The sequence below is a fragment of the Pelophylax lessonae genome, assembly GCF_965119305.1.
Source record: "Pelophylax lessonae genome assembly, chromosome: 6".
NCBI classification, from domain to species: domain Eukaryota; kingdom Metazoa; phylum Chordata; class Amphibia; order Anura; family Ranidae; genus Pelophylax; species Pelophylax lessonae.
In genome coordinates this window covers 248,807,089-248,824,671 of record NC_138773.1, presented here as the reverse complement: position 1 = coordinate 248,824,671, position 17,583 = coordinate 248,807,089, and the positions used below count along the sequence as shown (strand labels likewise).

The 17,583-nt window shown below is 44.4% G+C and overlaps 1 protein-coding gene across 1 annotated transcript in view; it reads right to left on the bottom strand.

Moving 5' to 3' along the window:
• The window catches only part of LOC309558730 (dynein axonemal heavy chain 11-like), a gene marked incomplete at both ends in the record, with an annotated part of 1,130,439 nt that overhangs the window by 970,458 nt on the left and 142,398 nt on the right, over window positions 1-17,583 (bottom strand). The window contains one exon of the mRNA XM_082261779.1: window positions 2,109-2,486. Within this exon, the coding sequence (XP_082117905.1) occupies window positions 2,109-2,486 (378 nt within the window). The remainder of the gene's footprint in view (window positions 1-2,108; window positions 2,487-17,583) is intronic.

Here is a 17,583-nt window from a genome sequence, read left to right as displayed (position 1 = left end):
CCCTAACCCTAAACCTAACCCTAGCCCTAACCCTAACCCTAAGCCTAGCCCTAACCCTAGCCCTAAGCCTAACCCTAGCCCTAACCCTAATTCATATTTTTTTCTGGTTCCGGACATGCTACAGAGCTGAAACTTCACAGGTACACTTTTTAGACCCCCCCAGATGCTAAATCCAAAGAAATTTTTTATTTTTATTTTTTTTTAATTTTTCCAATAATTGGCTCTCTAACAAAAAATTACAATTTTTAAGAACTTTTTTTTGTGTGATTCGGTGTCTGGGGGTCTAAAAAGTGTACCTGTGAAGTTTCAGCTCTGTAGCATGTCCAGAACCAGAAAAAAAATTAGAATTAGGGTTAGGGCTAGGGTTAGGGTTAGGGTTATTTTTAGTGCTTAGGGTTAGACGGTTAGGGTTAGAGGCGTAGGGGTAGGGTTACTAACTCTAACCCTAAGTATCTCACCGTAACCCTAACCCTAGCCCCTAACACTAAACCTAACCCTAACCCTTAAAGCCCAGTTCCTGTCCCATTTTGGTCGGTTATGGTCTGTTTGCGGTTGTTTGCTGTGCGTTAAACGGGGAGTTTGGTCTGTCACTGTGAAGCGGGCGTAACCCTTACACTACCTGATCGATACAACATCATACCTGATCGTATACACACACTGGATGTTTTAAAGCACGTTATTCCAAACAATTTAGGAATGTTAGGTGATTTATGCCCTTTATGGAATAAAACCCAACTCTGCGTCAACTACGTAATTTTCCATGGGAGTTTTGCCATGGATCCCCCTCCGGCATGCCACAGTCCAGGTGTTAGTCCCCTTGAAACAATTTTTCCATCACTATTGTGGCCAGAAAGAGTCCCTGTGTGTTTTAAAATTTGCCTGCCTATTAAAGTCTATGGCGGTTCGCAATGTTCGCCGGATCGCGAACATTCGCCGATGTTCGCGTTCGCCGTTCGCGAACGGCGAATTTTATGTTCGCGACATCACTAGTGCACTCACCTTCTTTGGTCGACCATGGCGAGGCCTGTTCTGAGTGGAACCTGTCCTGTTAAACCGCTGTATGGTCTTGGCCACTGTGCAGCAGCTCAGTTTCAGGGTCTTGGCAATCTTCTTATAGCCTAGGCTATCTTTATGTAGAGCAACAATTCTATTTTTCAGATCCTCAGAGACATCTTTGCCATGAGGTGCCATGTTGAACTTCCAGTGACCAGTATGAGAGAGTGAGAGCAATAACACCAAATTTAACACACTTGCTCCCCATTTACACCTGAGACCTTGTAACACTAATGAGTCACATGACACTGGGGAGGGAAAATGGCTAATTGGGACCAATTTGAACAATTTCTCTTAGGGGTGTACTCACTTTTGTTGCCAGCGGTTTAGACATTAATGGCTGCGTGTTGAGTTATTTTGAGGGGACACCAAATTTACACTGTTATACAAGCTGTACACTCACTACTTTACATTGTACAGTAGAAAAGTGTAATTTCTTCAGTGTTGTTACTGAAAAGATAAAATTAAATATTTACAAAAATGTGAGGGGTGTACTCACTTTGGAAGATACTGTATTTACTTACCTATTTTCAGCCCACACTGGTCCAGTTATATGATTCTGTCAGCCAGTGGTGGCTGAAGCGAAAAGGAGACAGCACTCAACAACGGCTGGTAAAGTATGGAAGTATGACATCCACCTATAGGTTCCTATGGCCCATCCGTTGTCGACGCTCCCTCCTCTAACATGTAGACATTGCTGACTGACATAAGGGGGCTGGATCATGTGGCTGGACTGGAGCAGGCTGAACAAAGGTGAGTAAATACATCTTTCTTACACGGGTTAGTCAGCATAGGTGTTAGGAGGGGAGAGGGACCTTTTTTTAGACTAGTTAGGTTTCTCCTGGAGTTCTACTTTAAGACTATGCAAACACTTAAAAGTCCATAGCCTGGCCACAGTTCTACTCTATAGCTATCAATGTAAAAAAACTTAAATGATGTATTTGGATAGTGTAAAATTTTAAAGAGTGGTAACAATTACGTTATTTTAAACAAAAAAATGTGTAATTAATTTGCATAGATTTTATTTAATACTTGAATTTTGGCATAGATCGTACCTTGAGAAGTGTTAGAATCTTTTGACCCACATCTTTAGCAATCATATACTGTTTACCCATCCTGTCTTTGTCGGCCAGACTCTTTCCATGCTTGCTGCCAACAAAATAATTCTCGCGTAGTTTACTCATCAGATTCTGCATGACCTCCACATTTTGCTTGGCTTTTTGAACTCGATTGTCCACATTATATACCATATCTCTGGCTCCTTCAATGTAATCATCCAAATCTGGCATCTGCCAAGTCAGGAAGCTAAGGGCAGGCTCCAGCTTTACATATATCTGCTGGAGCTCATCGTGTATCAGTTCTCTTTCCACTTGCAAGATTGTCTTCTGGAGTCTGTTAAACCACTGTGCTATGAGGTCCAGGTTTCCAATATGCTAGTGTTGAAAACAATGTTATTGCATTATTAATGTATTTTGCAGAAGATATGGAAAAATCACTAGAATGTTTAACAATTCTCAATAAGTGCGCAGTTCAGGCATTATAGAGTAACTCCTGTATTTGATTAAAAAACAAAAACAAAATGTAAGTCCACCTGCAGTCAACATTTAGGATGTTGATAGAATCTAGCGAGTTGACTCCAGTGTGAGATATCCCATGTAATAAAAGAAGACAAACAAAAAAATTCCCCTCGAGGTTGGGACTTTACCGGCACTGAATCAGAGTACTAAAGTATTAAAAAAAAACTTAAATAAAAATATTTTAATCAAGAAAGAGAAACAATTTATACGAGATAAAAATGTGTTCCAAGATCATAAAAAGCCTATAAATGGAATCAAAACCAGCATTATAATAATCGATTTGCAAACAGGAAGGAACATTACCCTAATATGTCTGACTCATCTTCGAATTTATCATCTATCCCGTCACAGTCTTCTCACAAACAGGAAAACCCCTAAACGTCAACACTATGGGGATCCCTTGCCGGACCAAGTGGGCAAAAAAACCAGCATGGAGAAAATCCCCAATCTCTACGGCGGGACTGCTATCTCCTGCAGCCATTAGATCATGCCTTGGATCTCTCCACGCCACACCTTCCCCTTCCACACATGGTAAACTCAATGAAGTGGAAGCCACAAATTCCAGAGGCTCCACTAACATTGAAGATACTATTACCACTGACACTTATTTTTTAGAGACACTAATGGCCAACGCAATGAGAACCAGTCTTTCCCAACATACAGACACATGAATCTTTTCCACACTCGTTCTACGGTAGGACCCCCACCTAACACAGACTTTTCTATAATTAATCTGTCCTCATATATTTTGTCAGAAGACGAAACTAACATTTTGTTGAAAGGTTTGAGTTTTTGCCCTAGTGAAAACTTAAACAAATTTGAATTCACAAAATATCCACAACTGTTTGCATGGGAAATTTAATTTTAAGGCCTTTTATCACAAGCACAATTATGCACATATGGATCTCCCTAAAGATGATAATACTTTGAATCAATTGATATCTCTCTTAGAAGAAAATGATCCCACAGACTTGATAGATCAAATTGACCTCACATCTCTTTTGTCATTCACTGATGTTGCCTCTGAAGAATCGTATTTGAACAAATCGAAACTTCAGAAACAATCTGACAAATTTATAAAATAGGAATGAACCTGCGCACTACCAAAAGAGAAAGAAAGATCGACAACCAGGGGGAAGAAAACTAATAGAAAAATGGAGCACCAGAGACCTACAGCCAATAGTGTAGTGTCACCACATACAATAAAAGCAATAATAAAACAATAAAATCAGCGCAGGTGCTCTATGTTTGGTGAACCATCTAATAAAAGAACAAATCAAAAAAAATAAAAAAGTAAAAGAACAAATCACTTCATATAATAAAAAAAAACACTTGATATTGTAGAATAAAATCTTAAAAGTGCTGGAAGTGGCAAAAGATAATCAATATTTATAATGTGCAGAAGTGCATGTGAAGATATGGTGTTGGTGAACCCAAAATCAAGAGTAGAAAGAAGGTGGTGAAAAAAATAAGTGGCACAAAAATGACTGATAAATTCTTCAAATAATGAAATGAGTATCCTTAAAGGGGATACTCAGTAAGTGATCTATACAATGGCTGGGTGTACACAAAACAGTGTCTTCCATAAAACAACACAATGTTAAATGAAAAAAAAAACAAAAAAACGATAATTCCAAAAAAATGGCAAATGTGCCCTATGAAGAGTGAACTAATGCCGCTCTTCGTGATGCAGTAAAAATTCGTTGATGAAGTGACACAAGTGGTAAAGTTGCCAGAAAGTAAAGCCCAATCACAAAAAAAGAAAAGTATGAAAAAAAAAATATTTTAAATAAGAAGTGTAAAAAAAAGCCCTCTGAAGGGCGAACCACTGCCAACTCTTCAAAAAAATACTCTTCAAAAAAATAAATATCCAAATATATAATGTGACAAGGTGAGTAATCTCAAAAGGTGAATCATGCACTGAAAAGAGTCTGACACAATATATCAATCAAGAAAAAATAGTCCCAATAAAAATTCAATAAAAACTATTTTTTCAAATTTTTATTGAATTTTTATTGGGACTATTTTTTCTTGATTGATATATTGTGTCAGACTCTTTTCAGTGCATGATTCACCCTTTGAAATTACTCACCTTGTCACATTATATATTTGGATATTTATTTTTTGAAGAGTATTTTTTGAAGAGTTGGCAGTGGTTCGCCCTTCAGAGGGCTTTTTTTTACACTTCTTATTTAAAATATTTTTTTTTTCATACTTTTATTTTTTTGTGATTGGGCTTTACTTTCTGGCAACTTTACCACTTGTGTCACTTCATCAACGAATTTTTACTGCATCACGAAGAACGACATTAGTTCACTCTTCATAGGGCACATTTGCCATTTTTTTGGAATTATAGTTTTTTTTTTTTTTTTTTCATTTAACATTGTGTTGTTTTATGGAAGACACTGTTTTGTGTACACCCAGCCATTGTATAGATCACTTAGGCTTCTTTCACACGGTCCGCCTCCGCACGCGGATCCGTGTTGCTCAGCGGGGATCGATCCGCGATCCCCGCTGAGCCGGGCGGGTGACAGCTCCGTCTCCGCTTGCAGAGCGGAGAGGGAGGTGTCTCAGCACCCGCTGCCCTCTATGGGGGATCGGAGGAGAGCGGACCGCTTGTCCGCTCTCATCAGATCCGCTCCGCTCCGATTACTGAACGGATGGAAAAATAGGGTTTCCATCCGTCCAGATTTCAGCACAGGATCGGATGCGGATGGCAGCGGGTGTCAGCGGAGGTGTCTCCGCTGACACCCGCTGCCCCATAGAGCTGCATGGAGGATCCGATCAGATCCGCCTAAAAAACTGACAGGCGGATCTGATCGGACCGCCCGTGTGAAAGAGCCCTAACTGAGTATCCCCTTTAAGGATACTCATTTCATTATTTGAAGAATTTATCAGTCATTTTTGTGCCACTTATTTTTTTCACCACCTTCTTTCTACTCTTGATTTTGGGTTCACCAACACCAAATCTTCACATGCACTTCTGCACTTTATAAATATTGATTATCTTTTGCCACTTCCAGCACTTTTAAGATTCTATTCTACAATATCAAGTGTTTTTTTATTATATGAAGTGATTTGTTCTTTTATTAGATGGTTCACCAAACATAGAGCACCTGCGCTGATTTTATTGTTTTATTATAATCTGACAAATTTCCTACCCTTAATACAAATACTAATGTCACAACATTTCTAAAATTAATAAATAAAGAATTAGACAACCTACAAATCTTCCCCCCCCCCCCACCACTAATCTTAGTGCAATGGAAAACAGGCCCTTAGACACCTTTTGGAAAAATCCTCGATTGCAATTAAACCTGCAGACAAAGGAGGAAATATTGTTATGATGGATAATACTAAATATTTAATGATGTGTAACAAAATATTGAGAAATATAAATTGATATCGCCACATTACCACCAGTATAATTGAGAAATACAACAAGGAATTTTACGAACTAGTTGATTTGGCATACTTAAATGGCACCATCCCCAAGAAAACTTGGGATTTCATCAGAACAAGTTTTCCTGTTGTCCCAACTTTCTATTCATTCCCCAAAATTCACAAAAATTCTTCCAATCCCCCTGGAAGACGAATTATATCTGGGCGAGGTGCTTTGACCGAAAATGCGACCAAGTTGGTGGACGAATACCTTAGGCCCTTTGTCATCTGTTTGCCCTCGCATGTTCAGGACACGATACACCTCCTCCAGATCATTGACAATATTTCCATCACCAAGAACTGATGCCTTTTAAAATGCTCTTGATGGGACTTGACGCCATGATGGTACCGTGCCTGGGGTACGTGTTGATGATATGAAACGGTTCTCCGGAGAGGTATAATTTAATCGTACTGTGCGCAAGTTTCATGTTTAAATGGCAAAAAGAAGAGAACGCCAAAATGGTGTTCAAAGACAACGGGTCCAAAACATTGAACTCCGTGATGAACCTAACGAAGATGGTCAGTGCTCACGCGTAAGAGCGTCTGGTGTTGGGTGAAAGAGCTGACTGGGCTAGCATGTTCCTGTGGGCCATGAGAATAGCTAATCCAGGATGAGTTCCTGGGACGGCGGTGGTTCGTCCTGGATTTCCTCTGGCGTGGGATGTGTCTGGAAGAAGACCTGTAAATTGGAACGAGAGAGGGCATCAGCTGCCTGGCACGTGCTCACAAACAAAGTGGAAATGCAATGTGGTGGCCAGCCAAGTGAGCCTTCTGACTAGACTCGTAATGGTGAGGGAGGAGGACTGTCCCCTGTTAATGATGTCGCCTGCTGCCACGTTATCGGTGAAGCGATTTACGGTTTGGCCCGACCAAAGGTGCCCCCATACCCTAGCAGCTGCCACTATGGGGTAAATCTCAAAAAGGGCTGAGGTGGTGTTGAAAGACGGCAGATTTAAAATTTCTGGCAGCCAACTATCCCTGGACCATCTGTTGCCCCAAATGGCCGCGAACCCGGAATGGCCCACAGCATCAGTCCATAACACTGGAGAGCAGTCTGTGAACGGCGGGATGAACATGTTCATGTCATTCCAGTGGGTCAGGAACTCGCCCCACATGGACAAGTCTGCCCTGGCCTGTCCGTCCAGTGAGACAATGCTGTCCTCATGGGGAAGGCCCGGGAGCATACTGAGAAGTTGGGACATGAAAGCGCGGCCTTGGGGAATGACCTTCATGGCGAAATTCAGAGAACCGAGGAGAGACTGGAGATCTTTCCGTGTCGTGGAACCTCTGTGGAGGAAAGACTCGACCTCTGCCCTGATTCTCTGAACCTTGTTTGCAGGAAGGCTAGCCTGCATTGTGACTGAATCCAGGCAAATACCTAAAAAGGTCAGCTTGGTGGTGGGGCCTATGGTCTTGGCTGCAGTCACCGGAACCCCTAAGGTGGAGAAAAGCTTTACGGTGTTGGTTAAACTGAGTGGCATTAAAGTGCGACTTTCCATGGTCAGGAAATCATCCAAGTAATGAATTACTACTGGAATTACTAAAATTCCTCGCAGGGGATAAGAGAATTGAGGCTAAGCGTGATAACAGAATGAGGAGCCGAAAGGTCAATGATCAAGCTTCTTATTGTTGCACTTCCCGGTGGTGATGCCCAATGGGCAAGAAAAGGTTGATTGCCAAAAGGCCCAATCATAAAACCTTTGTCAACCTCTGACTGTAACAGGGTGTTGACTGTGGAAAGGTCTGATAAGGCAGATTGCAAATTGTTGCACTCCACCGTGGTTGCCAGTAGAGCGACTAACCCCGTCTGAAACCCTTCTGTGAAGACCTGGAGTAGGAACTTAACTAAATCTTGGGAAGGGTGGGACTCCAGGAAGAAAGCCAAGGTGTCAACGTGTAACTCGGTTAGTCATTTTTTTAGGAAAGAGTCGGTTGGGGCACATGGTCTTAGCGTGCGCCCGGAAGCAGGTAGAGCAGACATGCAACAACCTGCAGGTGCTGAAACTGCAACCTCCTGCATTGAAGTTGTTGCAAACCTGCGTCTTGCCAAGGAACACGATTGGCCTGCCTAGCCTGTCTCTGCTCGACTCTGCTGGTACCAGGGGTGACATCGCTGGTGACGGTGGAATTGGATTCAGAGGCACACAAATGGTGGGATGGGAATAAAAAGCACAGTTGACGCAGGCCGGTGGAGGGAGCCCAGCGAAGTGGCAGCAGAACAACTCCGTGTCCAATTGGCCCCAGTGTGCCTGGACATTGAACTGGGCGAAGGTGGCGGCCTCCTTGGCTGAAAAAGAACTATGGTAATCATAGAAAGCCGCGCCGCCGTACTTGTACCCCAAATCGACCACCTTGTGCATGTACAAATCCAATTCCTCCCTTCGGTTGCGGAAATTGAAGCAAATCGCTTCCCTATAAAGACCGAAAGCCAACACAAACTAGGGGATGGACAATTTCTTGTTCAACCTGGCGTCTTTGGCCTTGAGTACCACGGAAAGGTCGCCGTAGTTATAAGTCTTTCTACGACGTCCTGGGATGCTAACAACAGGGTCATAAGGTTAACATCCTTGCCCTCCAGGATGTCTTTCTTGACGCTGGGAGGGACCATGTGGGTGCTGGCGTGATATAGTGTGCAATAGAGGCCGGGGAGGTAAGAGTACCTGCGACGACACTCTGAGAGACAGCTAGGGCAGCAACCTGGGAGGGTGGGAAACCCGGGGACGACAAGGGGACTAGGTAGGGAGAAGCTATCTCCTATGTCTGATGCGTGGGACATCCTGGAAAACATAAAGGTAAAGGTCACGAAGCATAAGCGGATGAAAACGTTTGACTTGCATACCCTCCCTTATTAACATTGTTTTTTCTTTTTATCCTGGAGGAGATCAGAACTTGCGAGTGGGACATGAGGCCCTACTAACCTAGTGGCAGGTAGAGACGCTGTCTATGAGTTCGCCCTGCGCTGTGCCAAGTAATGAAATGGCGGGGTGTAGGCCTCTGGAAGGTGACACCCTCACTACGCTGGCAGGACGACCGAGACACTAGCTATGATTTGGGCCGATGGGAGAAAACCTCTGCGTGAGGATGGGTGTTGGTTTTGGGCTAGCTGTAAGTGACCTACCTAACTTAACCCCCCCCCACCCCAAAGCCAGGTAACCATGGAAGAGTATGACCAAGTGAGACAGCATACCTGTGATAACCTGGGAGGGGTCTGAAAGGCTTGGCTGAACATCTGGTAATGTCCGTGCATGCCATCTATATGGGTGTAACAAAACAGTTGATGCCTGAAGTGAGATGACATAAGCCCCTGACTCAACAACTGACGTGACCTGCGGATGCCAACCCTACGCATATCGAGAGGAGCTGTGCGGAAGTGCCCATTAGAACCTGCGACTGAGGGAAATATTGAGAGCCGGACTTGGCCCACCCCCCCACATCCCCCCATATATATGAATTTCACCAGGACGTGAACCAGGATCATGGTTGAAGCGTGTCCTTGCATGTGTCAAGGCCCCGGGCGACAGGCAGGAAGCCAGACGAGTGGGTAAGAGCGTGCCCCCCCCCCCCCCCCCCCGCTGAGGCAAGTGAAAGGCCTCTGTGGCCGTGCCACTTCTGGTGAAGTATGAATAAGAAACGCGACCAGAACTTTAAAAAGAGATGTGGTACCTGTGGGGAACGTCAAATAACTGAGATACATACAAAACAAACAATTGGTCATGTAAAACACAAGTAAGGCAACAATTTTTTTTTCCTGTCAGCATGAAAGTCTGGGCTTGGTAAAGCTCCCAGAGGATGCAAAACTGAGTCAGGTCAGCGAGGAGGGTGACATAGCCAGGAAGCTGACCATGCAGGGATGAGTGCTGGTGCCAATCTAAATGGTGCAGTGATTAAAAGGCACAGAAGGCTGCTTAAAAGTTTTTTTTTGTTTTTTTTTATTTGTGCTTTATTTTTTTTGAGAAGCAGCAACAAAGGCCCATCCGTATGGCCACAGTGGCAACTGTGATGTGCAAAAAGGGAAGACAGGACAAGCAGTAATGAGAAACTGAAAGTATAACCTCTGGGAAAGGACATGGACGCATATGACCCAAGGCAGCAGCTGAGTGACCAGGGAGATCTGTGTGTAAAACAAGTGGAGACAAGTGGATCAGACATGAAGACTTTAACTCCCCCCAGACCTGGTGTTGGCCGAAGCTTCAGCAAGATTTATTTCCCTGGCAATGGAAGGGGAGATAGTGATGACCCTGCCTGTGAACGTGCTGAAAAACGAATGGCCGAGCAGTGAAGGTGCGGGGAGCCCGGTTTGAAGCCCGGGGATGACGTCATCCCCCCGGCACCACCTACTCCACAAAGGAGGCCGCGGACTGCCCCTGCCAGTGCTGGAGTGCGGGTACGAGACGCAGCAGCAAGGGAAAGCTAGGGGAAAGCATGTGGCTGGGTGGAGGGGGGAAAGAAAGGGGGGGCGGCGAGCCGCAGCCTCCACCCGAGTACTTACTGTAGCATGTTGCAACTTACTGTAGCCTGTTGCCTGCTGGCCGACCCGGAAGTGTCCTCGTGGAGCTCTGTAACTCGTGAAACGGAGTACTGAAAGAAACTGAACAGTGGGCGTGACACAAAACCAGCCCATAGAATCCTGCAGCAGCCCAGAAGAGGTGGGGGGCCCAACCTTAAATAGACGGCTCCTCCCCTCCCACAACTCCAGGCTCCGCCTTCCCATTTGTCCTGTAATGCCGGATCTGGCTTCAATATCTTTCTCCTCCTTTTCTTGTTACTCGCTGCCATTTTTGGCCTCAAATCTTTATAAGGTGTTGTATTTAAGCTTGACGGGTGGATGTTCTGAGACCTTGTTTTTACCTCACATGTGAATGTGGAATGCATTATCAATACAGATTATGTAAGTAATTCAGAAATATTATATCATGAATTTTGGCATGTTGATTGTATACTTTTACTTACTAAGATGTTTGTATTTATAGCAAATGCGTGCAAAGTGTACCCCTGAAGAAGAAGCGACTAATGCTTTGTAACGCGTTGGCTAATCCTGTTGCTCAAGTGCATAATCTGTATATGCATGTATTGATATTATACAACGCTGGTATATTCCATGTACATTCTTTTATAGTATGTTTTCCTTTGGTGAGAACTTTTTATTACCAAATACTCCCCCCCTTTTGCGTTTTGTTCTTTTTGTATCAATAAACTTGAATATTTTTAATACTTTAGTACTCTGATTCAGTGCTGGTAAAATCCCAACCTCTAGGGGAATTTTCTTGTTTGTGTTATTATAGGGATGTGGCACAGAGGTTAGCTATAATCACCGTTATTATTTCTTCATGTAATAAAAGAAGAGGAAAACTGATTATAGGGCTTGTCAGCATCTACCAAAATGGGATTTTTGACTTACCGGAATATCCATTTCTCTGATGCTCATTGACGGACACAGCTCCTGTCATTCTTAACCACTGGGTTATGCTGCCCCCTACAGGAGTAGGACACTAGGCAGAAAAAACTTCTGGCCACACTCATGGGCAGTCCCAGGGGGTATACTCCCTCTTCCCACTATAGTCACTCAGTTTTGTTACAAGCAGTGTAAGGGGAATTATAACTCCACAGAGGGGTGGGTGCTGGGTCTGTCAATGAACATTGGAGAAATGGATTTTACAGTAAGTCAAAAATCCAATTTTCTCTTTCGTTCATTGATGGTCACAGCTCCTGTCATTCTTGACCATTGGGACGTCCCAAAGCAGTGTTAAACATGAGGGATGGGAAACAGCAAAAGGCTAAACAGTAGCCAAACAGGCAACAGGGGCTCAACCAAAACAACTGGAGCCAACCTGAAAAAAAAACAATACACCATCAAAGAGGATCAGGTCCGCTTAAACAGCAGCCTGCAAAATCTAAAAAAAGGAAGCATCCGCAGATGCCAACACATCCACTTTATTAAACTTTGTAAAAGTGTGCATTGACGACCAGGTGGCCACCTTGCAAACCTGCATCACTGACACCTGATGACGGAAAGCCCAAGAGGCACTAAGCGCCCTAGTAGAGTGCGCCTTGACAGGGAAAGGAGAAACCTGACCCCTGATTGAATAGGCCTGAACCACCGTCTGTCTGATTCATCTGGAAAATGGTCGCAGAGGAAGCAGGCAACCCCTTTGCAAGGTACATCCGTGAGCACAAATAGAAAGTCTGACTTCCTGAAAGACTCTGTAGCCGCCAGGTACACCCTAGTTGCCCAGACCACATCCAAGGCATGCAAGGCAATTTCCTTCGGATGTTTAAGCCTGGGACACAGGGAAGGCAATACAATGCCTTCATTCAAAGGAAAGTCAGATACCACTTTAGGACGGAATGACAGACAGGGGAGAAGTACCCCCTTCTTCTTGTGAATCACCAAATAAGGTGAACGACAGGATAAGGCCACCAGTTCCAACAACCTGCGTGCAGAGGTGATAGCCACCAAAAAGGCCACCTTCTGGGACAGTGTAAGCAGGGGAATCTCCTGAATATTTTCAAAGGGAGGCTTCTGTAGAGCTGAAAGCACCAAAGTAAGATCCCAAGGCGGCAAGGAAGCCCGCACTGGAGGAACCAAATGTCCGACACCCTTAATAAAAGTAAGCACCAAGGAGCGTGTGGCCAAAAGTCATTGGAAAAAGCCCACCAAGGCTGACACCTGGCCCTTGATGGTACTCAAGGCCAATTTCTGTTCAACCCCAGTTAAAGGAAGGTTAAGATCCGAGCCCCTGGGGAAGAGCGAGGGTGAACCCCAAGAGACTCACACCACACAATGTACGTCTTCCACATACGATTGTAGATCTTCCTAGAAGTAGATTTCCTAGCTTTTAACAATGTAGGAATCACCGACTCAGACAAACCTCTATCCTTTAGCACCTGGCATTCAACAGCCAAGCCGTCAAAGCCAGCACCTGTAAAGCAGGATGGAAGATCGGTCCTTGGGACAGCAGATCCTCCCTAAGAGGAAGCTTCCAAGGAACATTGGCGACCAGCCGCACTAAATCAGCATACCAAGCTCGGCGAGACCAGTCCAGAGCCACTAAGATGACGGGAATCCCTTCTGTCTCGATCCTGCATAGGAGTCTGGGCAGAAGCTTGAGAGAAGAGAAGGCGTAGAGCAGACAATACTGACTCCACCAGCGCGTCTGTGGCGTCAGCCAGTGAATCCCTTGACTGAGCCACAAACTTCTGCACCTCTGCGCTGAGCCAAAATGCCAACAGATCCACCTCGGGGGTGCCCCACCAGAGACACAGCTGATATGGAAATGTGTACGACGGAGAGGGCTGGAATGAACTGTTCTGCCCACCTAGGAATGCCAACTACCTCCAGAGCCACCAGAGCACCACTTGTTCCCCCTTGGTAATTTGACATAAGCCACGGCCATGGCATTGTCTGATTGAATGCACACTGGGCATCCCTGAAGACGGTCTGTCCAATGATCCAGACAAAGTCTGATTGCTCGGAGTTCCAAGACATTGATCGGTAGTATTGACTCTTCCAGCGTCCAGATCCCCTAAGCAGAATGCTAGCTGAGGATGCCTCCCTAGCCGAAGAGGAGAGTGAAGCCACCATATCAGGGACTCCTTTGTTCCCCGACTCAGCCGGATCTGATTAACAGAGACTGCGGAGTCTTGTCCTACATGGTCAGAATCTCCCTTTGCAGGAGCTTCATATGGAACTGTGGAAACAGAACTGCCTCGAAGGTAGATACCATCAGGCCCAGCACTCGCATGCAATTCCGGAGGGATGACCATTTGTTAGACAGCAGGAGACTAATTGCAGTCTGCAATTTCTTGAGTTTGTCCAGAGGAAGGAGCACTCTGGCTACAGCTGAGTCCAGAGTCAGGCCATAATAGTCCCGCTTTGTGGATGGAACCAGGGCAGACTTCTGGAAATTCAGAATCCAGCCAAACTCCCACAGAGTTCCTATTGTGATCTCCAGGTTCTCCACCAGAGCAGAGGGAGATTCCGCTTGGAGAATGAGATCATCCAAGTAACCCAGTACTGCAATCCCCCATTGGCGTAGCAAGGCTAGCTCCGGAGCCACTTTTGTGAAGACCCAAGGAGCTGAGGCGTGACCAAAGGGTAATGCCACAAACTGATAATGCTCCTCTTCCACAGCAAAGTGAAAAAAAAACCCTGCTGACTGGCACATATTGGAATGTGAAGATAGGCATCCTTGATATCTATAGAGGCAAGGGAATCCCCCTGATGCAGGAATGCCCCCACCATTCAAAAGAACTCTTTTCTGAACTTCTGTACCAGCACAATGTAGTATAGCGCCTTGAGGTCCAGGATTGGATGCGCTTTGCCTTCCTTCCTGAGAACTGTGAACAGGTTTGAGTAAAAACCCTGAAAATGTTCCGAAGTCGGAACCGGGACAATCACGCCTTGAAGGAACAGGTCTTGTACCACTCCAAACAGACCCTGTAACCTGTCTGGGGACAGGCGCAGGTTGGAAGGAAAAAACCTTGCCGGGGGACAAGAGCGAAACCCAATCATGTAGCTGGACCGAATGACTTTGTGGACCCACTTGTCTTGTACCAGGGAAGTCCACGGGTTTGGAAATCAGCGAAGACATTCCCCTACCCCCGATATGGGTGAGGGCCCACCTTCATGCAGAAGGAGCCTTGTCTGCGGGTCTGCAGAAGCCCACTCTTGGCTTGCCAGACCAGGTTTGTTTGGATCCGCCAGAGGAGGCCCTGAAAGGCTCTGAGCCCTTGTCAGTAGACCCTGAGGGACATAAAAACGTCTAGGCAGAAAAAAACATTTTTTCTACCTAGTGTCATACTCCAGTAGGGAGCAGCATAACCCAATAGTCAAGAATGACAGAAGCTGTGTATCCGTTAATGTATGAAAGAGAAATATTTTTTTCAGTTTGACAGAACCTTTAAAAAATCAACCCACCCAGCACTGAACATTCCAAAGTGTATCGTATATTCATTGTAAAAGAAGAATACTAAAAAAAATAAGAGTTTTAGTTTCCTCCCTAATGCAGCATAAAATAGCGATTTCATGTTAAAAATGATACTATTAAAGGTTAAAAAGTTTAGGAGGGAAAAATGATAAATAGTGGTCATTATAGTGGTCATATTTCAAATAAAACACTTACCTTAAAGTGGATGTAAATCTAAGACATAAAATATGAACAAAGCATATGCTTCTAAAGTGTGTACTTGACTCAATCCAGAGCACTAAGTGCCATTTCTGTCTGCTGTCTTGTTCCTCTGCTATCAGCATGAGTTACTTCTGACATGTTCTCCTGACACCAAGAGGAAAACGGTAACAGGGGAGGGATCTCCAGTAGATTGGCAAGAACACTCTCCAGGAGGTAGGTGTATGTGTGTCAAAGTCAATAATCACCAGAGTGAATACAGAGGGTTCACCACAAGATGTAAACCATTGGTGAACCTCAAAAACAGGAAAGCCAGATTAGAGTTTGCCAAACAACATCTAAAAAAGCCTTCACAGTTCTGGAACAACATCCTATGGACAGATGAGACCAAGATCAACTTGTACCAGAGTGATGGGAAGAGAAGAGTATGGAGAAATAAAGGAACTGCTCATGATCCAAAGCATACCACCTCATTAATGAAGCATGGTGGTGGTAGTGTCATGGCGTGGGCATGTATGGCTGCCAATGGAACTGGTTCTCTTGTATTTATTGATGATGTGACTGCTGACAAAAGCAGCAGGAAGAATTCTGAAGTGTTTCGGGCAATATTATCTGCTCATATTCAGCCAAATGCTTCAGAACTCATTGGACGGCGCTTCACAGTGCAAAAGGACAATGACCTGAAGCATACTGCGAAAGCAACCAAAGAGTTTTTTAAGGGAAAGAAGTAGAATGTTATGCAATGGCCAAATCAATCACCTGACCTGAATCCAATTGAGCATGCATTTCACTTGCTGAAGACAAAACTGAAGGGAAAATGCCCCAACAACAAGCAGGAACTGAAGACAGTTGCATTAGAGACCTGGCAGAGCATCACCAGGAATGAAACCCAGCGTCTGGTGATGTCTATGCTTTTCAGACTTCAGGCTATAATTGACTGCAAAGGATTTGCAACCAAGTATTAAAAAGTGAAAGTTTGATTTATGATTGTTAATATGTCCCATTACATTTGGTCCCTTAAAAAGTGGGAGGCACATATAAAAACTGTTGTAATTCCTACACCGTTCACCTGATTTGGATGTGAATACCATCAAATTAAAGCTGAACGTCTGCAGTTAAAGCACATCGTGTTTGTTTTATTTCAAATCCATTGTGGTGGTGTATAGAGCCAAAAATATTAGAATTGTGTCGATGTCTCAATATTAATGGACCTGACTGTATGTAAGACATCTCTGTGTATTGCCTGAGGCCAATCACTTCACTAGGTATATGTAGGGAATTGCAATCCCTTCAAAAGAATTAAAGAACACATTTTGATTTTGGACTTCTAGAAAATAGCTGCTGCATTGAAAGGGTTCCATAGTATTGGAGATATTTGGTGCTTCAGTGTTTGGCTTCCCTCTTCTTCTCAGATCAGAAGTGTGCATCTCTTTCCCCTTTCTCTAGGAATGCACACAGTGGGCACAGTGCCCCCAGAGACTTGAGGACTTACTGGTCTCCGCAGGCTGCACTGGGGAGGAGGTAATGTCATCAGAGAAAGTTGAAGTGGACATAGAGCCCAGAAATTTCAGGCTCATCCTCTCTTCCCTTCTGCTTCATCCTGTAAAGATAACAAGGGGAAGCAGGAAAAGAAGAAGGTGTGGTGGAGTATGCAGTGACAGAGGTGCTAGCTGGCGGAAGGGTGCAAGGTGTGGGACACTGCCTGGGGTTAAGTATCAGGCATGCTAGAAGGCAGGGAGGTTCATAGTCAGGGGTGCACTGGTAGGGATGCTGGTTCAACAGGGAAATGCAATTTCATTGTGCAGCATGCCTGATAAGGTATGTGCAAGGAAGTTTTAATTAGCATGGGAAGGGAGGTCACCAAGAACTTAGCATTTAGGAACACTCTCCAGCGATCCTCATACATACTAGCAATCAGCTCCGCAGGAAGTCTCAAATTGCTAATAACGTATTTGCGGCTCTCTTTTGTAGATCCTGTGCAATGTAGGAGCCACAAATAGGTTATTAGTGGTGGGAGACTTTTTGTGCTAGTTGCGGATTGCCAGTAACTGAGAAGATTGCTGCAAATTAGAGAAGATCTGCAGCACTGTCACTAAATGCCAGATCCACTCTGAGGTTAATGTAGAGTCTTTGGGATAACCCAAAATGAGTCCAATACCTGGTATTTGCACAGTAGCAGCAGAATTGTGATTATATTGTGTCTCATTACTTTGCATATGCAGGAGCATCAACATTAAGACTAGCGCCAGCCACAACATCCAAACCCAGCAGTATGCACATCCAGATAGGTCCCTGGATAAAATATGTATAGAAATCTCTTTCTTTTTTGGTTTAGAAATGGTTTATATTTTGGTTTTGATACAGATAAATGATTAATTGTATACATA